Consider the following 17,134-nt stretch of genomic DNA (forward strand, 5'->3'; position numbering starts at 1 on the left):
CCCGTGTCGTGCCTGCCGCATTCCCCTCCCACAACCGCGGCCGCCCCGTTCCTGCACAATGGCTTCGGACGCCTATTGTGCGGGCAGCTCGCGCGAGAGCTCGCCCTTGAGCTCGCCGCCCTCGTCGCCATGCCCCCCGTCTGACTACGGCTTTCCCTCTCCACCTCCCTCGCAGGACCCGTCCACCAAAGGTTCACCGCTCCCGGACGCCATGGAGCCCGCGCGATCCTGCGACGACGACGGCCCTCCACGCAAGAAGAGACGCACCGCCGAGCCGAAGCCGCGTGTCACTCGCTATTTGAATCTGCACGAGGACATCATCGACGACACGGAACGCGACGCTCTTGATCTGTTGCTCAAGGTCCTGCACAAGAAGCGCAAGATTGTGATGATCGTGGGTGCAGGAATCTCGGTCGCAGCCGGCAGTAAGTCCCCCCAGCTCCCCACGTCGCGTCGAACACGCATTGAATCCCTGCAGTCCCCGACTTCCGCTCCTCCAAGGGCCTTTTCAACACGCTCAAGCAGCAGCACAATCTCAAATCCTCTGGCAAGGACCTGTTCGACGCTTCTGTATACAGGGATCCCGACACCACTGCGACGTTTCACGAAATGGTCCGGTCGCTGAAGCGCCAGGCCGAGGAGGCCAAGCCCACCGCGTTCCATCAACTTATTGCAACTCTCGCCGACGAAGGCAGATTACTGCGCCTGTACTCCCAGAACGTTGACGGCATCGAAACCAGGCTAAAACCGCTGGAATCCAAAATCCCGCTGCCGCAGAAGGGCCCTTGGCCGAAAACGGTCCTACTCCACGGAGGGCTGGAGAAGATGGTCTGTGCGAAATGCAACGACGTGACGGATTTCGAGCCCGAGCTTTTCCACGGGCCCATTCCACCCCCCTGCAAGACGTGTGAAGAGGCGGACCAAGTGCGCACTCAGCATGCAGGAAAAAGGAGCCATGGTATCGGATTGCTGCGGCCTCGCATGGTGCTCTACAACGAAAACGGACCCGATGATGAAGCCATAGGTTCCGTGACCACCGCGGATCTGAGAGCACGCCCTGATGCTGTCATTGTCGTTGGGACGACACTGAAGGTCCCTGGAGTGCGGCGCATTACTCGAGAGATGGTCAACACGGTGAGAGACCGCAAGGATGGCCTTACTGTTTGGATCAACAATGAACCGGAGCCGAAGGGCGTGGACCTGGAGAACTGCTGGGACTTGGTGGTGCGCGGTCCGTGTGACGCTGTTGCCCGTCAAGCCGCTCTACGCATTTGGAACGACAGGAGCGAGACCATGGCCAGAATCCTCTCTGAGGAGGAATACGAAGCTGCCAAGCAGAAGCCGAGCCCCGAGGTTCGCATCTTCAACTCTCCACGCAAGGACCGTGTCGAGCAGGTGAAGGGCATCCCCACTCCCGCGTCAAGCCCGAAGATTCAGCCGCAGGACTCGTCGATTGGAGAAGAAATCACGGTCGTGTCCAGGCCAGCCACGCCGTCCAAGAAGGCTACTGCGCAAAGCAAGGGCAAGGGTAGAAATCTGAACAACGTCCCTCTCGCTGAGCGGCCCAAGACAAAATCTACAGGTGCGAAGGCGACGGCGGCCAAGAAGAAGGCTGCACCGAAAAAGAAATCAAACGCACCCGCGAAGTCCAACGATAAAATTACCAATGCGTTCAACGTTTCCAAGCCCGCAGCGCAAAACACGTCGGAATTGAAGACCAAGCCGCAAAGGCGCGGGAAGAAGATGGACGCTGCGAATGGTCCCATGGCACCGGTTTCACCACAATCAGCCAAGAATAACACGGCGCCCCCTCACAGCGACCCGCATACGCCCAAGGCGCTCAGTTTGGAGACGAAGCAGATAAAGCCGGAGGCCAACGACGACGGGTCCGCTGGACCGAGGCGGAGCCCCAACGCGTCAACAGGGACCATTTCTCCAACGGGCTACGTTCCGAAAGATTTAATGAAACTCGTAAATTGACTAGCGGGCATTGTCTGGCGACCAAATGCCAGTGTCGGCTTGACATCACGATGGAAACGCAAACGTGAAGGAGTTGAGTGATTTGGTTGTTTCGTTTCTGGTTTGAAAGGTCATAGAGGGGAGGGGAGAGGAGAGGAAGGGGAGCGGGGCGTAATTGCTGAAGACGAAGGAATCGATTCGTACGCACCAACGACCACACGGCTAATGGCCTATTCTGCATTTCCACGGCGTACTAGGGGAGGCGACAATGGAAGGATCCAAATAAGGTCCTTGGAAGGCGGAGAAAATACGGGCTGCGTATTCAATTTTGCATCAAGGGCGGATGGAGGGATGGGAAGGGTTTTCCGCGAAGGCTTTATGGCTTCTTCCCTCTCGTTTTTATACATATTTTTCGCGTCAGCTCTGGCTCTGGATTCGCATTTCTTCGATGATACCCGGGCATTCGGACATGGTCGGATCGGACTAGGTGCGATGTTGGGTGAAACGCGCAAAAGCATGAGAATCATTGCGCGTTTCTTTTCTTTGGCTTTGGGTTTGCTTCTTCCGGACTGTTCTTGCGTAAATTAGCTGCAGAGAAGGCGGTGCAGTGGGAAATGTATACAATATGGCGCGGATTTGGCTGGCTGGAATAAGAATCGACGGCGCGGCTTGGGGGACATTTTCATTCGACAGCATGTGTAAACGACTACTTTCATGCAAGGCTGTACATAATATGTGAAGGCACGAAGAGCAGGCGAGCTGATAGTTTAGATCGCCGATGATGTCCCGCTTATCGCTCCTTGGCAAGAGGGCTCTATCCGAGACAAAATTGGCAGAGCAGAAGTTTGGCAAGCGCTGCGAACGCGCGAGGGCATGGGCGTGGATGTCATGGAATACCGAGTGGGCAGAGAGAATCCGTGATCTAAATGCCGCCCGTTTTATGCGCTTGTGGCGTTGAACGGTGACTCCTGTCAGCGGCGCCGAAGATTTTGCTTGCTTCCTTCCCACGCGCCCAACCAAACTTGTACATACACAAGAGGAAGGAAGAAGCGCAAGGGCCCGGCTCGATCTCTCCACCGACACTCCTTTGGACTCATCGGATTGCTCTCCACTCACTCTATATCCAGCACAGACTTCGACATAGCAGGCTTGCCAGTCCACCAAAATGCCAGAGTATCTGATCCGCTGCGTGCAGCAACATGAGAGCTTTCGCAAATCTGAGCTGGAGTCATTGGCGACCCTTGCCGGTGTCGAAATGAATTTCATTTCCTATTCTGAAGATGTAGGTCGGCTTTTCACTATACTTTCGTGTGCATTTTCGTTTCCATTTAATTTCGTCTTGCCAATATTTCGTTTTATGATATTGTTCTTCATTCTTGCTCTATCTCAACGCTATTACGGCTCGACGTTTTTTTTTTTTCGCTTCAATCATAGCGAAAAGCACATGCCTGCGCAACTGTCTCTTGAGTAATACCATACAACAAGCACTCACACCGTCCCTCTCAGACCCCCTTCGCCCTCGTCACTCTGCCGTCCGACACGGCGGCCAGAGCCATAATATCTCGAAGCATCCTCACCATGGGCGTCTACGAGCTCTGGGGCAGCGGGACCGACTATCCCAGCCTGCACGCCTCAGTCACGTCTCGAACGTCGTCGCGGTGGGCCGACTACGCGCAGAGCTCGTTCCGCTTCTCGGTCGACACGTTCCAGGGCAAGCGCAGCAGCACGGCGCAGCGCGAGCTGATCAACGGCTTCCGCTACCTGAACTTCGCGGGGCCCATCCGCATGAAGGACGCCGAGCTGCACCTGTGCATCTTCGAGGAGTACGAGCAGTTCGCGGCCGAGCCCAAGCGCGTCTTCCTCGGCCGCTGGGTCGCCGACGGAGGGCGCAGGGCCGTCGTCACGTACGACCTCAAGAAGCGCCGCTACATCAGCACCACGTCCATGGATGCCGAGCTGGCCCTCGTCACCGCCAATATGGCCATGGCGGCTCCCGGCAAGATCTTCTTCGATCCGTTTGTCGGGACGGGCAGCTTCAGCGTTGCGGCGGCCCATTTTGGCGCCGTGACGGTGGGGAGCGACATCGATGGGAGGAGCATTAGGGGGAAGGCCGAGGGAAAGGGCGTGATTGCCAATTTCAGGCAGTATGGGTTGACGGGAAGATTCCTTGATAACTTTGTGAGCGACCTCACAAACACACCATTAAGGAGAGGCCGGTGGCTGGATGGCATTTTGTGCGATCCACCCTATGGAGTAAGAGAGGGGCTGAAGGTTCTGGGCAGGAAGGACGGAAGTGGACAAGAGGCTGTGATGATCGACGGAGAGTGGGCGCATCTGTGAGTATATATCCCGAAACATGCGGAGTCTCGTGCATGTGCTGACCCACGGTCATAGGCGCGAGGGATACATTCCCCCGAAAAAGCCATACAGCTTCGAGGCCATGCTTGACGACATCATGGAGTTCTCGACGGACATGTTGGTTGACGAGGGAAGGCTGTCGATGTGGATGCCGACGGCAAACGACGAGGATGTGGAAATTGCCATCCCCTCGCACCCGTGTTTACAGCTCGTTAGCGTCAGCGTCCAGCCGTTCAACAAATGTAAGTTTCGTTTCCCCCGGCAGCCTTAGGTGTTGCATACTAAAAATCGTCATAGGGTCACGGAGGCTGCTCACTTACCGCCGTATCCCGGATGCGCAAGTGGACAGGTCTATATCCTGGACAAAGCGGACCAAGGAGCACGGCAGCCACGCCGATGAGCTGAACTCTTTCCGACGCAAGGTATGTTCTTCATTAAACGATTCCATATAGATGCTAATGTATCCACAAACAGTACTTCCAAGGCTTCAAGGCACCCGAAACTGAGGGATCAACACCACCGGCGACACAATCACCGGCCGAGACGGCCGCTGCTTCCACAAAGGAGACGGCGGAACTCCCATAACAACAGTCGTCCCTCAGCATCAAGAGCGAGAGCGTAAAACAGGGAGAGGAGACTGGATGATCAGTCTCAGTCCCATCAATGAGGGGAACGCAATCACCCCGCACATTTTAGGAGAGGGAAAAGAATGGGCATTTGCATGCCGGTTACGGAAAAAAGAAATCAAAGCGCGGAGCTCATCTCCTGTCAACTAGAGGTATACTTTCTGGTCTGGGCTCTCGCCTGAGCTTCGCCGGGCCGTGTGGGGTTGGGATGATGAGGCGGGGATGACGTCAACGCAAGGTACTCGGGCCCAGTAGTCATCGTCATAGCCTGCAGCTGCGAATGAGACGAGAGATAAAATGATAAACAAAGCATCACCTCACCCTCAGACATCTCCCTTTACTCAAACAAATCAACGCTTTGCAACCTGTAATCCAACCTCGCACCGCTTTTGCCTCAGACATCTCCCACAGAAACAGCAGCATGTCTTCCAACAACACCAGCAACCCCGCCTCCAACCCTGGCCTCGTCTCCGGCCACGCCGAGTACGTCAAGGGCGCCGCAGAGGTATTTCCGGCCCCTCGACTTTTTTTTAACCCTCTAAGTTTCCACTAAACGGTTGGTTATAGAGCACCATCGGCTCCCTGACGGGCAGCAACGCGTGGCAGAAGTCGGGCGAGCAGGCCAAGGCGCACGCCGTCGACACGATGAAGCAGGCCTCGGCGGACCGGGACCCGGCTAGCAGCGGGTACGGCCGCGCCGAGGAGATCGCCGGCAAAGTGACTGGCTGCGAGGGCATGCGCGAGGAAGGTGCTGCGAGTGCCGAGAGGAAGCAATAGCGTGTCTTTTGTGTTTCTGTACGATACGGTGTGGTTGATGATTTACGGCATTAATGATTGGGATTGACTGAGACTCCATGTGTTTGGGTCTGCTGAAGAGTGATTTGACGTGTAAATGTAGTGCCGAGACCGTGTCTAGTGATGATGTCGTCGTTCTGCATTATTCTTCGTCAAAATCTAACCAATAAAAGCATACATGGATAAAACATATTACAACGTGAGTCGATATCCTCCTCGACAGAATCAAGAGCCGTGGGTATTCGTAAGCATATGCCAACCCATTCCTTCCATGCAAACCTTCCCGACGCCTTGAACGGAGACCGGATGAGATTGTTCCCGGCACCTTTCCCAATTGTAGTGTTTGACCGTCTCCTTGCTTGGTGAGACCCGATTGTCTCATGCCACTTACGCACTCGACTCAACCCCACTATCCCTCTGTCCATCCAGCCCGGGCCCATTCAAGCTCGTCATACCTGCAGCCGCAGCACCGCCCTGCTCCAGATCCGGGTCCGGTCCAACAGGCTGCCTGTCATCCTTTGCACTACCCCAACCTTCGGTTCCGACGTAGCTGCCCATGCCCAGGCCAATGCAGAAAGCGCGATCCCTGCTGCGGGCACCCCAGGCCCAGCCGGCGCCCTGGCGGATGGGCAGGTGGTACCAGCGGAACGAGAACCAGGCGCAGACGATGCCGATCGACGAGCCGACGATGAGGTCGAAGCCGTGGTGGCGGAAGTCGAAGAAGCGCGAGGCGGTGATGTAGATGGCGGCGCCCAGCGGCACCAGCGCGAGCACGAGCACCCAGGTCGGCGGCGCCGCGGCTTGGTTGCGGATGGGGACGACTGCTGGGTTGCTGCCTTCGGTGTTGGTGTCGAGCGAGGCGCGCTTGCTGCTGTTCTGGTGGTGGAGTGGAAGCGGGAATGAAAGGCGATGCTCGCGCTCCAGAGCCGTATGGTTGGGGTTGGCCGAGTAGGGGCGTGGTGGGAGAAAGGGGATGGCGATGGCAAACTTGGAGCAGAGAAAGAGGAAGAGATAGAGGAGACCAGACCACGCAACTGTGAAGAGCGTCCAATGTCAGAACAGAGGGGAAAAAGAGGCTGGTGGCGAGAAGACTTACAAGAGGCATGGCCGCTGGGGAAACTCTTAAAGCCATCATTGAGGATGTCCATGTCAGTCTGCGTGCAGATCTCGGAAGTGACGAGCACCCAGCGAGGAGAGATATCCTGGCCATAGCCGCCCGTCGTGGCACTTTGGAGCTTAGAAAGGTCGGGCTGGCAGCGGTCAAGCAGATCAGGGCGCGGCTTGCCGAAGAGAAGCTTCGAGCCCTGGGTAAGCATAAAGGCAGTTGCGAGGCTAAGTCCAAGCCCCATCCAGCCAGCTTAAAAAAACATTAGTACGGAGGGACAGTGAGGTAAAAGGCGGGCTACGTACTGTTCCACTCCCAGAATTTGCGGCGCCATATCAGCGTCTTCGGGGTCGAAGGGTTGGCGGTTGGGCCGGGCACGAAGACCAAAGCCACGAAGAAGATGGCAGCGGCGGGAACGACGAGAGCGACGACAACGAGCAACCAGGTGGGGATGGTCTCCGGGTCGGTGTGCGGAAAGGAAATGGAAAGATCGAGTAAAGAAAACGGACGGTGGTAAGGCTTAATGTCATTCCAGCCGGCGCCGACAGCTGCAATACCGCTGGTTCGGGAATGAGTGTTAGTGCGAAGAATTCAGAGCAGGAGGACGCACATGATGACGATCCAGTCGAGAATGTATGAGGCCACAAGGCGCTTCGAGGGCAGGCCGAGGGCGGCGATGTTGAACGGCATGGCTGATATGAGAGACCGGGTGTCGCTGGAGGAAGACGGGGCCCGGGGGCTGTGGTGGTTAAGGAGCGGCGGAATGCGCAGCGTCGACATGTGCCCAGGCTACTAATCTTACGCTTCACCGGCGCTGTGCTGGAGGGCTTGGGAGCGCGCGCGCAGGGCCCGGGAAAGGGCCGTGAGACAGCAACCCCAGCGCAGTCGCGTTGGTAGAGGCACGCGACACGGGAGGGAGGAGGCTTAGACGCAAATCGCTTGGCCCGCGTCAGAGGTTGCTCGTCGCTCCGCCAGCCCGCGCCCCAGCCGCTCTCCGCCCGCGGCGTGTGGGGGAGCTGTCGCGCCCGTCTCGCGAGCTTCTGAGCCAGTGCATTGCGGCTGGGCCGTGTGTCTCCAGGTGCCGGCGTGCTTCGCGCGCGCCTGCAGAGCGGAGCGCTGCGGAGCCACCCCTGCAGCCGATCGTCGCGCCAAGCCTGGGCGGAGCATTCAGACAACCCTCCAAAAAATAATTCCGCCAAGACAGCTCTGCTCCTGCAATCATCCCGCCATGGCCCAAGTAACCATCGACCGCCTGCTCAACCTCGCTGCCGACGACCCCGCCGCCGTGCTCGCCCAGCTGCCCGCCCATCCGCAGCTGGCCGGTGCCCGCGACGCCCACGGCTACTCGCTCGCCCACGCCGCATGCTCCTACGGCCACTTCGACCTGCTGCGCGCCCTCGTCCGCACCTACAATGTGTCCCCCGACATTCGCGACGAGGACGACGAGACGCCGCTGTTCGCTGCCGAGACCGTTGACGCCGCTCGTTGCCTGTGCGAAGAGCTTGGCGCCGACATGAACGCCCGCAACGAAGAGGGCCAGACTGCCGAGGAGAAGATCGAGGCCGAGGGCGACTTTCCCCTTGTTGCTGCATACTTGAGGAGTAGGATGACCGGCATCAGCAATGGTGCCGCACAGCAGAATGGCGCTGATGCCCTAACTCACCCACCGCCGCTGCCCGACGGCATCAAGGTCAATGTTGGATCCATGTCGGCCGACGATGTGCCCGAGGATGTCGTCGACCCCGAGTTTAGGCGAAAGATTGAGGAGCTGGCTGCGCGGGAGGACTACCAGAGCGAGGAGGCGCAAGCCGAACTGAGGCGTCTGGTCGAGGGTGCCATTGGTGGAATGAAGTCAGAAGCACAATCCCAGGACAGGAACGTCAGGAGACGAGAAGAATAAGCCATGCAGAAAAGCACAAGAGGAGGTATACCCTGACTAAAGACCGCGGTAGGGGCTTCACCGTCAGCTCGTGGTCATACATATTACGATCATTACATCAATGGGTGGATTCTCAAGGGAATCTACTCGCTGCTGAACGGCACTCGGCATGGGTAAAGCGACCTCGCTTCGCGAAAGCCACGAATGAGTAATGCTACGACGAAAATTAAAAGTTAGAAATGATCATCTTCCTTTGGTTCATCCTGCCACTGTTCGTGCGCTCATGTTCGACGCCGATTGTTTTGCATGCAACCCATCAACGGGACCGTCGTATGCTAAGACCTGCGAGCATCCAAGGATCTCGACGCTATGGTACAAGAAATCACAGAACCAATGAGAGCGACGGTCAAAATGGGTGGAGGGTAGTGCCGAGGGCGTTTGTCTTCATCTAAACAAGACAGCAAACGCGGAAGCGCGTGATGAAAGCAGAGTCGCCGGGTGAACAACAACTATTAGGAAAGTAAAGTTTGCATGAGCCCGTGGACCCATGAAGGGTTGAAACTTCTCTCTCCCACGTCTGATCATAGTGGAGGAAACAAGACGCAGATTCTTCCGAGCATTACGGACGCAAAGTTACAGAGGCACATCCTTTTATGTGCCTTTGACTTCCTGCACCTTCCCTAGTGGGACTCTGCTGCGCGTTGGCACGTGTAGTGCTCTCGCCTGGTGTTTCCATGGAAACATCTGGATATATATGAAGCAGAGACCGCTCTCCAAGTCGCATCCAACTCTTTGGCCACCACGCCAACCACCTCGCTTGACACCCACCAAAACACGGTCGCAGCGCCACCTTCTTTCTTCCTGAGAAGACCTTGACATCAACTCATCCGTCCAGTAAGTCTGTGCCATCACCGTGCATCTCTCAAGCTGCTCGCAACCCCCGACCGATGCATGCCGCCCTCTTTCCTAATCGCTCGCGGTTTAGATAGACCCTCGACTACTTACTGCCATGTCTCAAGACAGTATCTATGGCGAGGACTTCTATGAGGAGAGCGATCACTTCCACTACATGCCGTACGACATCGTAGTCCCGACTATGGACTGGATCGCCGAGAGGTTCTACCGCGAGCGCGAGGAGTTCGAGAGCAAGATGGCCAAGCTCGAGCAGCTCATTCGAATGGCCAAGGCCATGATCGGTGACCTCGAGGTAAATGAATATTCTTCCTCTTTCTCTCTCTCCTCATACTCCTTGCAGACCACCTATCCCCACCCTCTCTTTCATGCCAGCCTCTCTTTTAACCAACACCACAGGCCCACCACAAGGCCGGCACGTCCGCCCATACCCTGCTCCGCCGCTACTACTCCCGCGCCTACCGCGCCCGCCTCTTCTACAGCGTTCCTCCCCTGACTCCCCACGACACGCGCGAGCCGCGCGTTCCCGCCGAGGCTGCGGACCTGCTCCACGCCTTCCCGCCGCTCGAGCCGGGCCGCAGCAACGCCGGCGCCATCGAGGAGAGCATGCGCAAGGCCGACGAGAGCGCCATGCGCGCCCGCGCCGAGGTCGAGCACCTGGTCCGCTACGTCTTGGAGATGGAGCCGCGCATCATCACCCTCTGGCGCCTTGCCCGCGACGACGACGACGACGGGGATGATGATGATGGCGAGGCCAAGGAGAGTGCGGACGAGGAGCATTTCGTCGAATCTGCCTACGCCACCTTGGATGCCCTGGCCGAAGACAAGAAGAAGCAGCTGGAGGGAAAGGAGGGCGGCGCTGGTTGGAAGGCCGAGCTTGTTGTCGGTGGACGTGACAAGAAGCATGCGCCGCTCGACGGTTCTGAGGGCAACCCTACTGAGAAGTAGGCGGGCTTTCCACGCCTGGCCATACTAAGGCTCGTCTCCTGGTCCACACACCGAATCTGGTAGTTGTGAGTCGTTTTGAAGGGTCTGTGAAATGCCGAACTGGTTGATGGGATCTTAATGGTTCCTTGGTACGCGGTAACCCGCCTTTCACAAAACATTTGTTGAGAAGATGGCCATTCGAGGGTTAAATCCGCTCTCGATGCAGTGTCATCGTCTTCTTCTAAGCTGTAGAATATTTCCCATACTGAGAAATCAATGAACCATGCTCCAGTACCATTAGAGGGCGCCTTTTAGGTCGATATGCCCAGTAATGCTTCTTTATACGCTATCCCTCTTCTTCCCGTATTTTCGGAGATTATACTTAATAGTTAAAGCGTGAGGAAGCGACCCACCAAAATACGGAGAACAGAGGATGTTGGTAAGAACCCTGTTGAATTTTAGCACTAAAGCTGCTATCGAGGGGTGCCGCTCAGCATATATTTTGATTGAGAAAGCGCTAGGCTTGGCGAAGGTGGAAGTGGATGTAGATGTGAGCCTGCAAGAGCTACTCTGTGCATGGCGGTAATTTAAACTTCACTGCAAGTTAAACACCTATTCAGCCAGGAGATCAAAAGATGCTCGCGATTCATATCAGAAGGGGACACGCACCCCGTCTTTCCGCATATTTCCCTCACAATATCCAAACATTAGGAACCATGGTTCAACACTGGCAAACCCTGACCATAACCCCAACACTTGATCCCCAGTAGAAGTTTTGCTTCGCTGCCGACACAAGTTCTTTCATCATATAAGATATTTTCCTCATCTAAGTATTGAGCTTCAGTTGATCCGAGAGAATCACCATGTCGTCTTCCAAACCTTCCGGCGACAAAGCCGGTGTGGAGCCTACTGGTAAACCGCCATTGTACAGCGCAATAGCCAGCGCATGCTTCCTCTCGTACCCGTCTCCGTCTGATAAGACATCCCAATTTCCCAAACTACGTGCCGGCGGGATGAGCTTCTCCACGTTCCAGCAGCTGCTGGAGGAGCAACAACAACAAAGCCTACGGCAACTGCAGGAGAGAGAGGAAAAGGAGCTCGCCGATGAAATGGAACTAAACGGCCATGAAAACTCTCGTAGCGGGAAAGACAACAGCAACACAGAGAACCAGGAGCCCTTGGGCCCGGCGGTGTCCGAATGCGGCGTCGAGAGAACGGCCGAGCAAGACTCTTTGCTCCCCTCAGAGCCTTTGGCACGAAGCCGCGTCCAGCAGCCCCCCATCAGCCCCGCCCCCTCCGACCCCGAAGACTCCGAAGACGCTGAAGACGCTGAAGACGCTGAAGACGCTGAAGACGCTGAAGACGCTGAAGACGCCGAAGATACCGAGGATGACGACGCCCTCGACGAAGAAGAGTGGGATAGCCTGTCGCGAGCCTCGTCCTCGACCATGGCAAACAGCAGCGACGGCGGGATGTGGACGAGCTGGGACGAAGAAACGCTCGAGCGTGAGCAACAGCTCAGGCGCCAACAGGAGGAAGCGCAAGCTCAGCAGGCGGCCATCGAGGAGCGCGAAGCCTTGAACCGGCGGGCTGAAACCCATCGAAAGATCGTTGAGGCGTTGAGCGAAGCGTGCGGAGAGCACAACGAGATACTGGCGAAGCTGGTCCGCTGTCAGCAGGAGACTTACCAAAAGGTGAAGAAGGTGGAGGATAAGTTGGAGGAGCAGAAATGCAGCTCGCTGAACGAGGAGCAGAGGCTGTCCCACTCCATCAGCAGGATCAATGACTACTTGGGGCCGTTTGAGGCTAGCGAGACTCTCAACATGAGTCTGGAAGAGCACCGCAACTTGCTGGAAAACAAGAAGAAGGCGGTTACGGATGCAGTTGAAGCCCAGGCAGAGAAGACGGACAGACTCATGGGGTCTGTGACTAGTCTCGACAGCAAGGTCGTGCAGCTGTACAACAGCCTGAAGGGTCTGAAGCAGATCGAGAACTTTCCGTCTTTGGCTATAGAGATGTGGAAGAAGCATGATGCCGCGCAAGACGCGAGGATCATGGAGCAGGCGAACAACATCGAGCAGCTCCGGCATGCGATGATGCATGAGACCAAAGCATCCAACGCTCGGTGGGAGACGCAGATTGCTGATCATGAAGATATGGCGCACAAGATCGCCCTTCTTGAGCAGCAATTCGAGGCCTTCCCTACGCACTCCGGTCAAGCTCTGCGACAACAGGAGTTTCTTCAACAACTCCAACAAGCGAATAATTCAACCGTGAAAACCTTGGGTGTGTTGGAGCGCCGTGCCAACAAACTGGAAACCAGCCATGCGGAGTTTATGGCTCAGCAGACGGCTCGCGAGAAGAATACCAAGGCCAGGATACAGGAACTCCAGACATGCATATTCAACACGGCCAATGCTCTTGAATCTCGCACTACAGAGAGGATCGCCGAGCTGGAGCAGCGCTGGATGGCGTGGGCCAAACAAGCCATGGAGAACAAGGCGTCGGAAGACAGAGTCCAGGCACTTTGTGGCAGGATCGAGCGTCTCGAGAGCGAGAACAAGGGGCTGAAGAGGCTCGTAAAGAAGCAGAGTGAGGCCAGTGAAACGGCGCAGCGCGACGTTGACGGCAAGGTGCGAGGCATCCGGAATGATGTGAGTCTGCTCAAGAAGGAAAGCAATGCCTACCAGCGGTACGAGCCGGGAACCTTCGACAACAGATGGATGTTCGGATAGACAGGCTCATAGAAGAAGCTGTCCATGGCAATTTCAGACGGACTGAATCTCGTTTGTTTCCTTTCCGAGGTCGTAGAATTGCAGTAGTCGGGCACGACGTCATGTTTTGCACCTAGCAAAGTCACTCTCCAAGATGCACGTGAAGAACCGATGAAGGCGGGGGAAGGCGCGGGTTCCGTCGGCGTTGGTGGAAGAGGCAGCGGCCGGACTTGAAACTTGCCCCACTTGCACCGTCATGACGTATGCGGGGCTGCGTCTCAGCCAACGCATCCAGCAGACCGCGTCGACAATAGGCAGCAAGGCAAAGATAGGAAACGCATATAAACCAACCTGCAGCCCGCTGTCCTCCGCACGCTACCTGCGCACAGACATCCTCAGCTTCTACACACCGAACAACCAATCCACCATGCCTCTCGTAGTCCCAGGCCTCAACTCCACCGGCAACAAGACCGAGGAGTGGACCAACCACCTTGTGGGCAAGAAGATTGGTGACACTTCAGACCACATTGTGAGATCTTCCCTTCTTCACCCCCTCACCTCCGCCTCTCGCCCCACATCACACCACTATCATGCTGACGCAGCCGCCAGACCTTTGCGAAGAAGGACCTCCCTGAAAGCCACCGCATCGTCAAGGAAGGCGACATCGTGACGGCCGACCACGTCCCAGACCGGTACGCTAGCCTACACTACACAAGAGTAAACACACAAAAAAAGGCTGACAATCCTCCATAGCCTGAACATCCACGTGGCCGACGACGGTACCGTCAAGAAGGTCACCCACGGCTAAACTGTCTACCTGTGTGGCCTTTGCTTTGCTTCTTCTCTGAAACTCCCCTTTCCACGTGAACTTGGTCTTGTTCGTTTCTTCCACCTTTCGCCACGCACGGCCTCATACCCCAAGCCTATCCTTGAGAATGCCATGTACGCTATGAACGAGTTTCCTTTCGGCGAGAGCTTCTTCTCTCGTGTCGAGACTTTAGACACCACGACATGCTTAGCATAAGAATGAGTAATCACATCACTGTTTCCCTGGCTCGCAAAGACATTGTGCTTGAAATGATGATATTGAAGCGCTGTGCAGTGATCGAAGACAAAGTTATTTGCCATTTGCATGCATGGATGTTCCCAAGAATTGATTTGACCAAAGACACATGGACTTAGATTACAGACCAGCTGGTGTTCCTCTCTCCACCACTCAAGAGTAGGTTAAAAAAAACATACCATCTCAATGCCCAACTATTAGAAAGACATAAGAGTCATAAAAATAACAGAGCAAGAAGAAAAAGGTCAAACCGCCATTCCTTCCTCGCTCTCTGAAGCTCGTGAGTTCGTGGTATCAGTTAGTTCCTCTGCCGGACTCAGGAATCGAGTCCAGCAGCAGTCATCACCCTCGTCAATCCAAACGCCAGTCATCGACTTATCCGAAAAACGCCATCGCCAGTCCCAATGCAATCGCCATCTTCCTCCTCAAAACCTAGCGACCATACTCCTGTGCATCTTCCTCAAGCTCACAACCACCGCGCTGCGATGCTCAAACGCCAACACAATCGCGCACCTCACATTCAACGCCGTCAACCACCTGCGCTGCGGCGCCTCATCCCGGGCCGCCGCGCCGCCCACGAGCGTGATCCAGTACAGCAAACCCGTCATGTCGCCCCAACACTCCGAGAACCCGCAATCGCTCCTCTTGACCGCCTCGACCAGCCTCTCCAACGACACCGCGTCGGGCACCTCTCCCACCGAGCGCTCCGAAGCCGGGGTGGTGGACTTGGCTTCCAACGGCAGCGAAGACAGCGGACGGCGGTGAACCAGGCTCTCGGCGTGCAGGATGGCCGTGAGTCGGCATGCCTCGTAGCGCCAGTGCGCCTTTCTTTCGATGTCGGTTGACGGCTCGGGCAGCATCTCCGCCGGCGGCAGGCCGCGCATGTAGTTGAGGATCTCGCGCTTGTACGACTCCGTGTCCCAGCTGCTCTGCTCGAGCGGGCTGTCGACCAAGTCGACGAGCTCCTTCATCTTGCTGATGAGCTCCAGCGTGCGCCTGTCGCACCGTCGGCTGCGCTCCAACGTCGAGAAGCGCTTGCGCGGGCAGAACAGCGGCGACTCGGGGACGATCTGCCTGTCGCTATAGACTGAAGGGCGAACCGTGTTGGCGTACTCTGAGAACATTGAATCAGGCGATCCCTCGCGAAAGATGGCTGATGAGTATATCATCGCCGTCGCGACCGCCGCCAGCTCCCCCTGGAGGCCGAGGCGGTTCAGGCCGCCACGCTCGGAGATAAGCTGACGCAGGCCGGTTTCGTGAAAGACAAGGCGGTCAGCACTAGAGTTAACAAGCTCAGAGCAGAGGAGCTGAACCACGGTCATGATGGTGGTATCCTTGATTCTGTACCAGCGCTCGTTGAAGGCTTCTCTCAGAAGGTGGGCCACTTCCGTCTGGACCATGGTGGTGAGGGTAGTGGGCGCAAGTTTGCCTGCCATAGCATCCTGATGACTGGTGGCAATGGCAAGAGTACTGAGGAACGATTCGCGCGATTGGATCATCTGCGGTAGCCATGCACGCGCCATCCCTCGCGTGCCGAAATAGAGATGGCCTGGATACAGTCAGCAAGAGTTTTTTTTTTTTTTTGAAAAAAAAGGCGCATACAGTAGTATTTCACTGCTGGCATATTGATGTTAGAGTTTGGCTGTGGAAGAGCCAGAAAGGGGTCGTGAGAAGAGAACGGATTGGAGGGAGCCGGCGCAAAGGCCTCAAACGGTCCCATGACCTGGAAGGCGGAATGAAAAAGCGGATTTATCCACTGGCTTCCGCCTTGGGGCGGCTGGACAAGTATCTGTTCGGGCAGCTGCTGCTCGATGGGAGTGGTTGTTGGAGGAGTGTCGACGAAGCTCCTCTTCGGTCTCTTCACCAGGCTCGACCGTTGAGATTCCGGGCTGTCGACATCGGTGCCTTGGTCGCTGTGCGGCGTGCTACCGGGCAAAGAGGCTGATGATCTTGGGACACGATATCTCTGGAAAATATCCAGGGCCTCCTCCCTCCCCATGAATTGCGGGTTGACCGGATTAGCGTCGGCGGCGGAATCGGACCTCCTCAGGGTCGGCGTCCTCTTCTGAGCAGTGGTGACAGTGCTGCTGCTCTCTCCACGCGTCGAAGCACCTGGGGCAGGGGCAGCTGCCGGCTTCTTGGCTCGGGGCGGGACGCGCTGGCGTCCCTCGACCACGCCAAACATGACATGCGAACGCACGGTACGCATCAATTCCGGATCCTTGAACTCCTCGGGACGGGTTGCGGTAACAAACTTGAAGCTGTTTCCGGCGTCGTCGCTGGTGGGTGAGCGCGACGAGGTGCGGCTGCTGGTGCGGCGACGTGACGACGCAGCAGCTGAAGCCGGCGGCGCAGAAGGAGCAGTGCACATGGCAAAGGGGTCTTCCGAGGGATTAGTCATGGGGGTGTGGGGAAGTGTATAGACTTCGGGCTCACCCGGCGAGCTCCAGGGGAAGGTGGACTGCGGCATGGTGGGGGTCGTGAATTGCAGGTCCATGGCGGGGTGGTGTTCGGCGGAGGTGGTGGGCTGCTGGATGGAGGGGTAGCTCTCGGAGGAGCACGCCATTGGGGTCTAACTTGCGGAGACGCGTGGTGGGAGGCGCGCGGTGGTTCTGCTCATATTCCAGCGCAGTCTTGGCGGACGACTTGAGCCTCTGCGGGAGGGCCGGGCGATCAAACGTGGGAGCACAGGCGGAATGGGGAGGGATGTGCGGGGACGGCGTAGGGCAGGCGGCAAGAGTATGTATAAGAGCCAAGTACGCCCGTAGTCGGCGCCGCGGTACCACAGTGCGAGGC

The 17,134-nt window shown here is 56.8% G+C and overlaps 9 protein-coding genes across 9 annotated transcripts; 7 read left to right on the forward strand and 2 right to left on the reverse strand.

Annotated features, from left to right (window-relative positions):
* Window positions 1-58: 58 nt before the first annotated feature.
* LTHEOB_9171 (Sir2 family histone deacetylase hst4 protein) lies at window positions 59-1,980 on the forward strand (the record flags this gene model as incomplete). The annotated part of the gene is made up of 2 exons (XM_035518730.1): window positions 59-425; window positions 479-1,980. 2 exons carry the CDS (start codon window positions 59-61, stop codon window positions 1,978-1,980), a joined length of 1,869 nt encoding a protein of 622 aa, XP_035369201.1.
* A 1,144-nt stretch (window positions 1,981-3,124) lies between these two features.
* LTHEOB_9172 (Rna methylase family protein) lies at window positions 3,125-4,902 on the forward strand (the record flags this gene model as incomplete). The annotated part of the gene is made up of 5 exons (XM_035518731.1): window positions 3,125-3,241; window positions 3,466-4,295; window positions 4,354-4,559; window positions 4,615-4,739; window positions 4,792-4,902. 5 exons carry the CDS (start codon window positions 3,125-3,127, stop codon window positions 4,900-4,902), a joined length of 1,389 nt encoding a protein of 462 aa, XP_035369202.1.
* A 462-nt stretch (window positions 4,903-5,364) lies between these two features.
* Window positions 5,365-5,720, forward strand: LTHEOB_9173 (uncharacterized protein; the record flags this gene model as incomplete). The annotated part of the gene is made up of 2 exons (XM_035518732.1): window positions 5,365-5,448; window positions 5,511-5,720. 2 exons carry the CDS (start codon window positions 5,365-5,367, stop codon window positions 5,718-5,720), a joined length of 294 nt encoding a protein of 97 aa, XP_035369203.1.
* Window positions 5,721-6,125: 405 nt separating this feature from the next.
* Window positions 6,126-7,533, reverse strand: LTHEOB_9174 (Pap2 domain-containing protein; the record flags this gene model as incomplete). The annotated part of the gene is made up of 4 exons (XM_035518733.1): window positions 6,126-6,772; window positions 6,835-7,095; window positions 7,149-7,402; window positions 7,454-7,533. 4 exons carry the CDS (start codon window positions 7,531-7,533, stop codon window positions 6,126-6,128), a joined length of 1,242 nt encoding a protein of 413 aa, XP_035369204.1.
* Window positions 7,534-8,071: 538 nt separating this feature from the next.
* Window positions 8,072-8,743, forward strand: LTHEOB_9175 (Ankyrin repeat protein; the record flags this gene model as incomplete). The annotated part of the gene is made up of 1 exon (XM_035518734.1): window positions 8,072-8,743. The coding sequence occupies one exon, from the start codon at window positions 8,072-8,074 to the stop codon at window positions 8,741-8,743; it is 672 nt and encodes a 223-aa protein (XP_035369205.1).
* A 988-nt stretch (window positions 8,744-9,731) lies between these two features.
* Window positions 9,732-10,582, forward strand: LTHEOB_9176 (uncharacterized protein; the record flags this gene model as incomplete). The annotated part of the gene is made up of 2 exons (XM_035518735.1): window positions 9,732-9,929; window positions 10,034-10,582. 2 exons carry the CDS (start codon window positions 9,732-9,734, stop codon window positions 10,580-10,582), a joined length of 747 nt encoding a protein of 248 aa, XP_035369206.1.
* An 842-nt stretch (window positions 10,583-11,424) lies between these two features.
* Window positions 11,425-13,296, forward strand: LTHEOB_9177 (uncharacterized protein; the record flags this gene model as incomplete). The annotated part of the gene is made up of 1 exon (XM_035518736.1): window positions 11,425-13,296. The coding sequence occupies one exon, from the start codon at window positions 11,425-11,427 to the stop codon at window positions 13,294-13,296; it is 1,872 nt and encodes a 623-aa protein (XP_035369207.1).
* A 406-nt stretch (window positions 13,297-13,702) lies between these two features.
* On the forward strand, window positions 13,703-14,083 carry LTHEOB_9178 (Proteinase inhibitor i13 potato inhibitor i protein; the record flags this gene model as incomplete). The annotated part of the gene is made up of 3 exons (XM_035518737.1): window positions 13,703-13,804; window positions 13,885-13,967; window positions 14,029-14,083. 3 exons carry the CDS (start codon window positions 13,703-13,705, stop codon window positions 14,081-14,083), a joined length of 240 nt encoding a protein of 79 aa, XP_035369208.1.
* Window positions 14,084-14,763: 680 nt separating this feature from the next.
* On the reverse strand, window positions 14,764-16,904 carry LTHEOB_9179 (uncharacterized protein; the record flags this gene model as incomplete). Its single annotated transcript, XM_035518738.1, has 2 exons — window positions 14,764-15,887; window positions 15,941-16,904. The coding sequence occupies 2 exons, from the start codon at window positions 16,902-16,904 to the stop codon at window positions 14,764-14,766; spliced, it is 2,088 nt and encodes a 695-aa protein (XP_035369209.1).
* Window positions 16,905-17,134: the final 230 nt, after the last annotated feature.

This window comes from Lasiodiplodia theobromae (assembly GCF_012971845.1).
Source record: "Lasiodiplodia theobromae strain AM2As chromosome Unknown scaffold_30, whole genome shotgun sequence".
In the NCBI taxonomy this organism is placed as follows: domain Eukaryota; kingdom Fungi; phylum Ascomycota; class Dothideomycetes; order Botryosphaeriales; family Botryosphaeriaceae; genus Lasiodiplodia; species Lasiodiplodia theobromae.